Source organism: Euprymna scolopes, chromosome 10 (genome assembly GCF_053919585.1).
Source record: "Euprymna scolopes isolate OS-2025 chromosome 10, ASM5391958v1, whole genome shotgun sequence".
NCBI classification, from domain to species: domain Eukaryota; kingdom Metazoa; phylum Mollusca; class Cephalopoda; order Sepiida; family Sepiolidae; genus Euprymna; species Euprymna scolopes.
This window is the reverse complement of record NC_136491.1, coordinates 91,461,033-91,474,560: the sequence shown is the minus strand read 5'-3', so window position 1 is coordinate 91,474,560 and position 13,528 is coordinate 91,461,033. Positions and strand designations below refer to the sequence as shown.

The following is a 13,528-nucleotide window of genomic DNA, read 5'->3' as shown; positions in this document are numbered from 1 at the left end:
AAACTTTTAGATTTTTGGGGAGATACACCAGCATAATCATATATCTATACATGTCAATGACAGTGTTCTCTCCGTGGAAACTGGTTACAATGTAAATTGCTCGATTTGTGACACTTTCTGTTTGATACTTTTGTCTAGAAACCAAATTTGATTTTCGGAAGAACAGCATGGGGAAAATCCTCAATTAACATTATATTTTTTAGTTGTTCGTCTGTGCGGTAAACGGTCCGCCAAATTGCACCGAATATTTTGTTTTTTTAATTTGAAAACTTTGTCAAGGAAATTTAGAGTAATTTTCTTCATATCTATATCTTATAAATTGTTTTTGTATTAATATTCATATTAAAAACCTTTTTTTCTATTTATTTAAAAAGAAAAAAACACAACTTTGTTATACAAGGGATGTGGAGCTGCATTCATCTGCAAAAGATGTAGCTAATTTGCATATTCTTTTAAATATTCATTATAAGAAATTCCCTATTAGTTTTTTTCGGTTTTCTTAGGGATGATCACCTTTAGTTAACTATTACGTATAATTAGATTCATGCAGATATTCTACATGATTTATACTTGCGTAAAAAGGTTATAGTAAACACAGACCTTTTTCTACAACGTTAATTGCGAAATCACGGAAATTACTTTATTAAAATTAATTAAAAAATAATGCTCGTAAGTTTTTAGTTTTAATATCAGCTGAAAAAGAAAACAAAAAGAACAAAGTTTGCGCCCAGGGAAAATAACTCAAACCGGTTTATAAAAAATCGATGTCAGCAAAAGTAAATTAAATTAAATATGTCATCAATAAAAATCAAATTTAAATAATAAACTTAAATAGAACATGTAAAACAATTCTCTCACTATAAACAATAACTAAAACACCGCTATTTAATGAAATCGATTTTCTTTAATGTAATATGCAAATGATGTCACCTCTTAATCGTATATTTTGCAAGAATTATACTATATATATAGGAACGAATGAAACATTAAAGTAATGTACCTTTTGTATATCTTAATCAAATTGTGAACAAATGAACAAACAAGCCGACAGGAATACGAATTTATATATATATATATATATATACTAGCATGGGTGCCCGGCGTTGACCGGGTGTTTGGGGGTGTATGTTGAGCAAAAAAATGAAGGTCAATTTTTTAAATTTGACCCGTATTATAACCCCTTAAAATTTATTGTTTTGGGCTCAAATTGAGTTATTAAGTTAAATCCATGTCCAAGGAACCTATATCTAAAATTTCAAGTGTTTGGACAGAAAATTGTCGGAGGAGTTTGGTAGAGTTCTCAAAGGTCAAATCGTTGAGGTTTGACCCCTTAACAGCCAAATTTGTGGCCGAAAACCGATCACATAGATTTTCCCAAATCTCAGTACCCTGTATATCAAATTTCTAGTAGACTAAAATTTTCTGTAGACTAAAAGTTGACAGAGTTATTGCAAAGGAAAATGTACACAGACACACAGACACGTTCACTTATATATATATATATATATATATATATATATATATATATATATATATATATATAATGTGTGTGTGTGTGTGTGTGCGTGTGAATCGATAGATCGATACTTGACATTTCTGCCAGTTAAAAACAGAAAAAGTAATATATATATATATATATATATATATATATATATATATATATATATATATATATAACATAACAGGAATATGAAGGTGCCATTTCTGTCTATCGTTTTTGGCGTGTTTTGTGGAACAGTCTTGCAAAAAATAATGAAAGAACTGTACATTCACATAAACAGGTGAAACCAATCAGACGACATTGTTCTTTAAATCAGTTCGAATATCGCGAAGAACACCAGAGTATGCTGGTGACTTGGTACAATTAATAAAGCACCCATTCGTGATAGTGTGAAATATAACTGTTAGCATATGTCGGCGTTGTCGCCATGATCATAATCCTCGTCGTTGTCGTCATCGTAAATAAAAGCAGGAAAATATGTTAATGGTTGTCACCCTTGAAGTCGACCACTAATTGATATTAAAAGGAACAAAAACCGAAAGTAAATATCTGGACCTTGCCAAAAACGAAAAACATTTAAACACATGAGAGAAAGATACAACCAATCATTAATGGAATGCTTGGTCAGATTCCAGAGGGCCTTTCTAAAGTTATGGGATGATATGGACACTAAAAGAAAAAAGGTGAAATTATTTCAGCGACCATTATTGAAAAATTACTAAAATATTAAAGACAAATCTGATTCCCACCAAGAGAAGAGCAAAGTAGTTGGTTTCTTTAATTACGTTGAGCGTTTACTATCTGCAATAATCCATATATTATTATGCTAATGCAATTTCATATTTAATCGTCTATAGTTCTGGGAATAGGTGATTTCATTATGGATTTCGTTTTTCAGACTCACTTTCTCCACTACGTTTCGGCCGTATCATCCTTCGGCCTACTTCAGGTGTATCTCGAACTCGGGAACTTTTTTTTTTTTTTAATTTCGAACCCAACCCTTTATTGGTACGGGGGTACCATGAAAGTATTCAAAAGATATGTGCCCCTTACAACGTCAGGGCGGTATTTCAAAGTGTGTCAACTCTAAGAAGACACCTAGTCAAAATAAAGCCACCAATGGAGGAGAACCAGACCAAAAACTGCATATATTCCATCCCATGCAGCTGCAGCAAGGTTTACAAGGGCGAAACATGCCGTAAGGGTGGATGGACATCGAAAAGCAGTGACTAGAGGGGGGACGGAAAAGTCGGGTATAGCCTACCATGTATGGAAGGAAAAGGGTGACCATCACCCCCCCCTCTGGGATGAAGTTAAAATAATAAATAGTGAGCCGCGCTGGAAAGTGCGAAAACTCAAAGAAACAGCACACATGCTAGGACATAACAACCTCCTGAGCAAACCGACTATAGAACTGAACACAATTTGGGAACCTCTAATTATAAGAAAGAACCGAGAATAACAACTTGTTTAATAGTCCCAAAAATTGATACATTATCGTCCTAGTGACACAGGCGACTAAGACGTTGAAACAGACATTGCAAGTCTCCAAGGTGCTGAGTTCAATCCTAAGCGAAAGCAGTGGCAGTGACAACACAATGGCAGCGACAGCGATAGACGCAGAGAAACATCATTAAGTGGAAGCAGCAGGGACGGTCTGTATGGAACGAGAACATGGTACCCCCGTAACAATAAAGGGTTGAGTTCGAAATTCCATTATCGTAGATAAGTATGTTTCGATTGTGGCGCAATAATATCGTGGAATTTGCATTCGAGCCTACCCCTCCTCATCAGGATGGATGTATATTTTTAAGAACGGCAGTAATATACAACATTTGAAAGATAAAACTGGATTTACCCCGGGTCGCACTAACAGAATATACACACATAAAAAAAAAACTCGCTGCTAGTGTTACAAGAGAACCAAATAACCTATAATTTATCTCCATTTTTCCGGAACACCAGCCCAGTGTAATAATACTAAACTAGGTTTATACACGATTAATTGAACACAAGTTTCTAATTGACTCGTAGTTGGACCGAAATAGCACGTTCTTATCTTAATCCCAATATTAATACCAAAGAACAACTTTCTACCGAAATAATAACAAATTTGACTAAAAAAAAAAAAACCCAAAACATTCGTAGACCGACTTTAAACGATTCTGCAAGTAAGTTTACTTCTTCTAAATACATGGATATATAAAAATAGTTTTTTATTCGGACATCTGCCCATTTGGAATTCCCGTCTCCTAGATACATACAAGATATTACCAAGTTGTTACAAAGAGAGTGGTCCCTCTCTCTATCAAGCTAGAACATTTTTCACACAATTACAACAAATACTCGTCTATCTACAATAGTTATCAATAATATTCTTTACTTTCTACCTATGTGCAAAGTATTTTTCCTAGAACTGTTCGAGTGCTTCCCAGCTGACTATAACATAATCATTTTCAAATCTAATGCCAATAAGTTCTTGCTGAGCCATTCTCTTAAATAATCAAACCCTACCAAGTTCTGCTATTGCCGATTATCAAGGTGTTGTTTCACAGTCTAGTTCACATATGTTAACCCTTATCCTGGAATGGTTATTGGGCCTTGTATAAGCGGTGAGCCCCTAGTTAAAAAAAATGGCAGTATCCTATATTTCTACAAAGTCAGCTTTTACCTATGCACTGACTATTGATGCAGAATGTATCTGGCTAAAGGGAGGTTTATCGCCAGTTACCCACGTCGGAACGTTATTATAGCACTATTTTGGGAGAGAACAGATGCTAAACTTTAATCTTAATTCGATAGTTATGTTTTACACAACGATGATATCAGTTAAAAAAATCTTCTTTCATTGTATTTTCGGTTATCGGGTGATTTCATCGGTTATAAAAAAAGTAAGCATAGAATTTTCTTAGTATATTATTATAAGGGCTAGGACAACAGCATATTCTTTTCATTGTGTTGACTCTCGAGTGTGTATCCGTTGATATCTTATATGTTTTTATATAGAGTGGTATGATTATCGGTTGATTAACTGTGTCTGTGTCGGATATATATTCGAGTCATGACAATGAAAAGAATATGCTATGTAATGATTATATAGACTAGCGAGACCTCGTGGAAATTCTTTATTAATTTATACATCAATTTATATAATGTACTGTTAATAATATTCATTTTGAAATAAGAAATGTCTAATAGGGTTAATACTATTAGAAAAAAAATGACTTGGAACTTCTACAAAATTAGACAAGATTTTGTAGTCGATAAATGGAACTTTCAGATAAAAAAACACAGGTTTCAACTGATTTTTTTTGTCAATTCTAATAACTTACAATGGAAGCTTCCAAATTAAGCAGTCGAAATTGTCTGAATATTACAATTATTAAACAAAACAACTTTAATCGTGTTAGTATGTGAATAATTGCGACCATCTTGTTTAAATAAAAACGGAAAATTACCTCTCCTTTTTTAACTCTTCTGAGTCTTACGATCGTTTTCTTCAAATTCTTTTTTTTTCTTTAATAAATAATTTTCTATCTTATCGACTTTCGTAATTTTTGGATATAATCATCTAAAAAATACGAGGAACACGTAGATACCATTGTGTTCATGTGAAATTCAGTATTACGATTTGCAAAATTTCGTCCCAATTGTATAGAAGCGCAAATGATATTTTTATTCCATAAAAATAATCGTCAATTTTAGCTAAACATTCTTTAAATAAATAAAACAAGTATGTCTCTAGTTTATTTTGAAAATTGTAGCAATTTATTTACTTTTAAATCAATAAATATTCATTGTCTTCGTGGTGTAAAAATGATTACCAGCTAAATATTCTTAAAACCTATAAAAATAATATCAGTTTTAATTTCAATGAATTTAAATATTGTATCTTTTTAGTCGACAGAACGATATAATCTGAACACGAAAAGGCCACTACTATTAAGAAAAAAATAACCGTTTCTTTTGTTAAAATTATTGTCATTATAAGCTAAATATTCTCTAAATAAATGAAATCAATATCTTTCTTCTTTATTAAAACTGGTAAGAATTCATTTCTTTTTAAAATAATAAATATTCTTTGCTTTTTTATCATGAAATTATCAGCAAAATATACACGCAATCAATAAAATGAATATCATTTTATTGAAATGCATTTATAATTATATGCAGTTATATTGTTTTAGTCGACGAGGCAACCTAATTTGGTGCAACCACACAATAATAGTATAATTCGAAACATTTAATATTAAATACACTCGAGGAAAGTCGTGGGTTACATCGACCGAGACGTTGTGAAAATAACAATGAAAATGAGAGCAGTAGTCCTAAGTATCCAATTATTACCATTAATCAATCCTCATCTAAAAAATTCAGAAACATAATTTGATTTTGGAACAATTTATTTTAAAATGTATACCGGTGGAATTATTTACCTTTAGAATAACCAGTCACGTTTTTACCGCTCGAACAATACCATTTTTTTTTTTTATATGTGTGAAAGGTTATAACGTACATACAAAAATGAAATGCCGTAGCGTATTATTATTATATAGATTGAGTTTTACAAAACAAACCATTTTGTGGAGTCAAAGAAGACTTGAATGATTTATGAACGGCTTTGTTGTCGTATTGATTTTTGTCCAGATTACAATCAGCACTAACTTACCGTGTCTTCGCCAATTTTGAAAGGCAAGTCTGGGTCCGTCGTCTCGAGGGAATAATGAACCTTTCCGTAATCTCCACTGTCGCCATCGATTGCTTTAATTGTTGCAATCAAGGTATTGAGTTTCGCGTTTTCGTACACAGAGTAGACGTATTTTTGAGTAACGAAGCGGGGCCGGTTGTCATTCATATCCACCACGTTCACGAAAACTGTGGCGGTTGACGTCAGTGAATTTGAACCCTTTTCGTCAATGGCCAAAACTGTGAAGGAAAGGTTTGCGAATTCTTCTCTGTCCAGTTGTCTCTGGAGGCGGATAATACCTGGAAAATATATAATGAGGTTATGGCAGAGGTGATAGGGATACATATAATAATAATAATAATAATAATAATAATAAAAATAATAATAATAATAATAATAATAATAATAACAACAATAATGTTATCAAAAAGTAAATCGTTAACAAAGCAAAACTTAACAAGATAAAAAAAAGCTGAACAATATTAAGAGGGACAAACAAATATATTAAATGAAAGATGAGGAATACAAGTTACATATAACTCTATTATCTCATCAAAACAATAAGGAAAAGTAAAGGGGAAAAATAAGAAACCCTCTTAGGCCAAGCCCTTTCGAAGCTAAATGCTTCTCTTCAGAAGAGGAGAAGGGCCAGAATTATACAAAATGCAAATATAGAACAAAAACTGGCTTAATAAAATTTAAATATGAAACGAGAATGAGGAAATGTGATAATATAGTAAAAAATAATTTAAAATAAGCAAGGGTAAATCGGAAGGGTAGTGTAGATGTAGGTAATAGTAAAATTACTATTACTTAAATCTGTACTACCCTTACAGAAAATATGCGTACAATTCTGTGTCGATAACTACCGTTAATAACTGCTACGACGCTTAGCCATAACTTTATGATGTCAAGTCCGTTTAATATCGAATTAGGTAGATCAATCGACACATTTTTATATTTAATTTCTTCATAGATTCTGATAAATTTCTATCAATTATATATTGTAGTTGGATCACCGAGGCCAAACAATTTTTAGCCTGGTTATACTTAGAGGAGTGATCGTTTGGGAAGGTTACATGCTATCTGCTCAAGTGTTTAAACGATCATTAACGGTTTTGGAAGTATAATTAGAGACAAAGTAGCGTCCTATCAAGAGGTTGGTTCGGATTAACATTTCTGTGTTTTTTTTTAATATTTATTTATTTATTTTTTTTGCAAGTGAGTCACCACTTATCACGGCCCGATGGTCATTCAAGGATAAGGGTTAATGAGTGAACGGTGAGCATGGAGTAAACAATGGCTTTTCAAAATGCATCCACGTTGCCCTTTGTTTTTGCTTTCAGAACAGAGATCAGCACCGGACCTAACAGTGGCACTATAAATATTAGAGATACATTGTCTTGAGTGAGTTTGGATCAGACGCGAAAAAAAATTGACGTAATGAATATTAATGCATCTGTGTTACTCACACAAGAACGTGACTGGTGCCAGCCATAAATACAGACTGGTAGTCTAGGAGATACGTTGATATATGCGGAAAGCGTAATCATATTGCCAGCTACGACGACGAATAACCGTTTATAAAGCCGACTTGCCAGATTGTCCTACTTGAATATATAGCTAAGACAGCTCAAATACTCCAAACAAATATATTTCTTTCCAGGATACATAAAATCTAACTTCCAATCTTTTTTTCTAGATATCTCCGAAATGTTGTCTCTAAATTAATCATAAACTATGATAATATGGTTGTCGGTCGACCGAAAACAACGGATCTGTCTAGAAATAACGCCGAGAATCGTTGCATGCAACAAGGTCAATAGAATGACACGATGAGTCAAACGAGGCAGCTTTTACTCGACGTAGCTAGAGAGAGAACGGCGACGGAGGATGTGCTTTTTGACCGACAGCCTTTTATTTTCTTTTTTTCCTTTTTAGTGATTGAAAACCTGTCTGCAGTTATATGTTATATAATAAAGTCAATAGAGATTATGTTAACTAGTATGAATTTCGGAAGTGTTATATTAAATAAATGTTAGGACAACCTGGCGGCACACGGAAATAGACTCAGTGCACCTAGAGAGTTAGATCCCTAGATAAAACATGCTAGAGAGCAAGTGTCTATAATGTCACATAAGAACATCACGTATTCGGCTTCGAGGCAGTTGGAGTTGTAGAAGAAAACAATACAGACGTGTCCAAAGAAATCTAAGTGAATACCTCCTCGAGACTGTTTGTTCGTCACGTATTTTAAAGGCTAAGTAAGAAAATTAACTAATAAGGAATTAATTAGGGCCTTTATGCTTAATTTTTGTCTCTCTGCTTGTGAACGACATTACTCTGCTCAATAAAACCATTGAAACCACCAACAAGTCTCCACTTTGTTTCCATACATAAGTTTTATTGACCTGAGTTAAATAGCCGAACAATAGTCAGGAGACGGCGCAACAATACAGACTCCACAAACGGAAAAGCGACGATCAACAAATGATTAAAGACCGCTCGTATGTAAAAAGCCTTTCATTAATTGATTGGTTTCTCGATGGCTTACTGGCAAAACCCACAGGTGTTGCAAGCACACGGTTGTGTGAAAAGACTATATGCTTCATTTCGTTGTGTTACATACTAGTCCATATAACATGGTGGGAGTTAAATCGAGTATGTATAAAACACTCTGTAGTGTCTTTGTATGTATGCACAACAAAACGGTCAAGTGTACATAACGTCTAGTGTGTGGGTGGGTGTTTTACATATTCATAAAAGGGCATACCTTTTTTCTTATCGTGTCATCTCTTCTTAGCAATCCCTGACAAAGTTGGTGATTTAATAATTTTTTATCCTTCAATTATTCTGTCGGGATTGGAATTTCACCAGTGTCTAACTCTTTACGCCCGACCTCCACAATTTGTATCAAGTGAGGTACCTCATTCCATGTCCGGCCCGTCTAAAGGCTAGTACTCGACTGCTCTCTCCAACTAACTAAACTCCACGTCTATATCTAAAACTATCTTTCTAATGTTTTACGTCATCACCTAAGTGTATTCACATGATCCATTTGTCATTATTCCCACATTCAAACTGTTCTCTTGATTAAAAATTTCTATTCCAAGTAAAACTATAATAAAATAAAATTCCATTCTATCAAGTTAACATTCCTCGCTAACATTCCTGATACATATTTTCTAGACATCCTATTTTCCTAACATTTACAACGATCATAATATTAATCGTTCAAAGTACTTGCCATTCATCGATAGTGCTCTATATAACAGCTGAAAATTCTTTTGTTTATGAAACTGTTACAGTTAGACGCATGTCTATAAGAAAAGCAAAATATAATGTAATTTTAACGCTTAGTTGAGAATAATAGAATTTTGAGAGTACATCATATTTAAAAAAGGCAGGGATGACTTGTTCCGCCTTATGTGGCCATTCTCTTCTTCCGATTGCAGGCCAAAACCATTGCTTGTCATTGAACTAAAGATAACATTTTTCGCTAACACTGCAGGGAAATAATGTAAAGGCGCTTAAACCTCGTGCGTACCAATAAATGAAAACGATATCAAAGTTGCACTGAGATGGTTGCAAACAATGCTTCTTGTTCTAGTTGGAGTTGTCCAGGATCAATAAATTTAAATTACGATGTAACATTTTAAGGAGTTGGTTTATTTTCATTATCAACATAATTTCTCTCCATATTATTGTTAACCGCGGGTGCAGAAAACGGAATTACCCAGAAACAAGAAAATCATTGTGATTTGTTCTACTTGGCGTTGTTCAGGAGCAATGAATTTGACATTACACTATAAAATTTAAAAGGGATAGCTGTAATATGTATATATATATATACATATATATACATATATATATACATTATTATTATTAGGCCGATTAAAATAAGAAAAATGTATGGGTTGTGTAGGGGATAAAGAAATCGTTAAGGAGAAGAACGAAAATATGGAAGAGAAGGAAAGAGAGAGAGTTTAATAGATGGATGGAGTTTAATATAAATATGTTACACACATTATTTAACTTTTGTATAGTTTTATATGGTCCCGGGCAACACCGGTAGCCTTGCTAGTTGAGATAAAACGGAAATTAAACATAAGGCATTTTTAATATATACAACCAAACGAAAACGTGTTTAAAGACAGGCACGTAACTAAAGAAATGTAATCAAAGGCAAGACAAGTTTCTTCTTAACCGGATAAGTATTTAGTGTTTTAACTTATTTTAAAGCGTTTATTCAGTTTGAAAACAAGTAGTGCCGCGTGTTATATGTGAGCAAGAAAAATTAGCCGGCATGAAAGGGTCCCATCTTTGGAGTTCTGATAATCGTTCAAAATAGAAAATTAAACAAAATACTAGTAGAAACCCACCCAATAAATGTTACCATGACATTCGACACTGCTTGATTCTCGAACTGAATAAACACTTTAAAATAAATTACACACTACAAACCGATCCGGTTAGATAGAAGAGTAACTTATCTTGCCTTTGATGACATTTGCTTTTGTATATACTTGCTTTTGACCATTTTTTCGTTTTGTTGTCTATGTAGTAAAAGATGCACCAAAAATAAACCGAAAATCTCAGGAGTAAGGAATTTGTTTAAATAAAGTTGGTATTTGTAATAATGACAGGCGAAAAACAAACAAATAAAAAAAAAACAAACAAACAAAAAACAAATGCAAAAAAATACCAAAGAACTTACCTGTGTAAGATTCGGATGACTTGATTTTAAATGTTGCTTTTGGATCATATCCGATTCTAAACCATACTTTCTGGTTTTTGTCCTTGTCTGTTGCTTTAACCGTGAGCACCTCAGTGTCCAAAGGAACCCCCTCGGACACATTAACACGGTACACATTGTTCGGTAAGAAATCCGGAGGATTATCATTTGCGTCAAGAACTGTTACCGTTAAGATCACTGTATGAAGTAAAAAACAGAAAACAAATCGTGTTATTAATATATACAAATTACAATAACAGACATAAACAGGATTTTAATGTTGTAAACATTAATGGTAAGTGGAGACAACTAGATACAAGAAAAATACCCGTCGCAAGGCGGGTAAAATTAGCACCCCGGTTGTCACCACGTTTAGGCCATGTGCAAAGATTAATATCAAGATATAATCATACTAAACTTTATGTCTGGGATCCTTATACAATTTTGATAGAAATCCTTTATGTTTCCCTCATTTATTATTCGTCTTTCTTCAATCCTTATTGATTTGATATGTAACTTTACTTCTTATCTTTTTAATTTAATTTATTATATATATATATGCATATTCGGATTAACACATCAGTCATCAATAGCGTATTAAGTTAAGCGACGTTGAATCAGGCCAGTACAAAAGTAGGTGACCATTTGAAAATACTAAATGCTGTATGTGCTTCCCGTTTTTCTTCTCAGTATTGTTTCAGGTTCTTTGGGATATCTTCTTGTTAATGAAATCAAGCAGTGCTTATTTAAAAGATGTGTGGTTAGGGATTGCGCAAACCTATTTCGCAATGACATGCGCAGGCATACTCACAGGGGTATCCATTTTCTCTTGAGACTAAATGGAGGCCCATAATAAATATATATATGTTTTACAGTGAATTCTGTAATAATATGTATACACACACATATATAACAATATATATATATATATATATATATATATATATATATATATATATATACACACACAAATATACGCATATGTACATATATAGATACACATATAAACACATATATACATGCATATATATATATACATATATAGATATAGATAGATACACATATCACTTTCGACGACCTCTTGAAATAGATTTAATTCGATCGTCTACTGAAAGATTACCGTTTGTGTCAGTCCTATTTTGGCTTCGGATCTCCATAATATCATAAAATCGAATTCTAGAAGCTATTCAGTTGTAATAAAGTACAGGATAGTCAACGAGTGGAAATATTATATAAAGCTCACAGGAATCGAATGATCATAAAATACACGCAAAAATCCTAAGAATCAAATCAACAAAAATCAGATGTAAAACGTAAAAATCAATTGTGTTTCCATTTTGTCTGAACATGGAATTTCCCACAATTCCATCCAAATTTAGCCGATCTTTAATATAGATGCAAGGACAATTTCACACTTGTATATATATTAGTGGCTAGTACTCGAAATAAACTGAAATTGATTATCAACTAAATCCGAATGCGCAGAATAAAATATATTAAGATCTAAACCGATCCGACGCTGCCCGGGAATTCTTGGACTTTAATTTTTATATTGAATTTACGGTAATGTTTTAATCTTTATTTATAAAAATATGTGATGTAAATATATATTTACAAACTTTTCAATCTTTTAATACACAAGGCTTTGAAATGCTTACAAGGGAATATTCTATACTTCTTTTTTAACTATAATGAACGAAGAAAATATATCTATTCGAAATGTTTTCTTGCTCGGAATAAGTATTCTCATAAATAAATGAGCAGAAATACCATGCACTCCTTCCAATAATATAATAGTGAAGAGAAAAAAAAATTAGGCCAGTTTGAATCAAACCCCGACGAACTGTCAACTCTTTTAGTTTTAACTTCTTTTAATGTAACAAGATCTCAATCATTTAAGTTTACTTTTCTTTTATTCCTTTTTAACTCATGTCTTTAAGAATTTTGTCATCCAAATCATAACAGAGCTTGCCGATAGTACCATGACACTCGCGAGAATATGAGGAAATACGTTTGTGATGAAATTTGATGCAATAATTCTGGCTTATAGGAAGGGTATACTCCCCATGCAATTGGACGATTCTATTTATAATCATGTGTGATAATAACGGACCAATCAGATGCGAGAAGAGTTTTATATAAACGACTGAATCTTGTTGAATTTTTCAGTCATATTCTTCCAGGTCAAAACGAGAAGACTACTACGTTCCTACTGATAGTAATAAGGTTAATTCTTTGTCAGGGAAAGTTTCTCATTTAGAAAAAATAAGCAGATCTTGATTTTAATTTTTTTTAAAGAAAATAAGTTCGGTATACCTTAATTTGAATTTTCTGAAAAAATAAGTGAGGTAAATCTTATTTAAATTTTTTCTAAATAAAGACATAAATAGATGTAAATTTTTCTTCTCAAAGCAAGTTAAGCAAATCTTGGATTATTGTAAAACAACATTAAGTACATTTTACTTTGTTTCCTGTAAAAATAGTTAAGTACATCATTCGTTTTTGTACAAACAATGTTAAGTAGATATTAAATTTGATTTTTGTCAAAAATGTTAAGTAAATCTTATATGAATTGTGATCACATGGTTTACTGCGTCATATATAA

The 13,528-nt window shown here is 32.6% G+C and overlaps 1 protein-coding gene across 11 annotated transcripts in view; it reads right to left on the bottom strand.

Annotated features, from left to right (window-relative positions):
• Window positions 1–13,528, bottom strand: part of LOC145286125 (cadherin-23-like) — a 1,312,625-nt gene that overhangs the window by 334,009 nt on the left and 965,088 nt on the right. For all 11 annotated transcript variants that reach the window (XR_013869108.1, XM_080134833.1, XM_080134832.1 and 8 more), the window contains 2 exons: window positions 10,906–11,121; window positions 6,171–6,487 (listed from right to left, as the gene is read on the bottom strand). Coding sequence is in view for 10 of the 11 variants with exons in the window: in XM_080134833.1 (XP_079990959.1) it covers window positions 6,171–6,487; window positions 10,906–11,121 (533 nt within the window). In the remaining variant the exon portion in view is untranslated. The remainder of the gene's footprint in view (window positions 1–6,170; window positions 6,488–10,905; window positions 11,122–13,528) is intronic.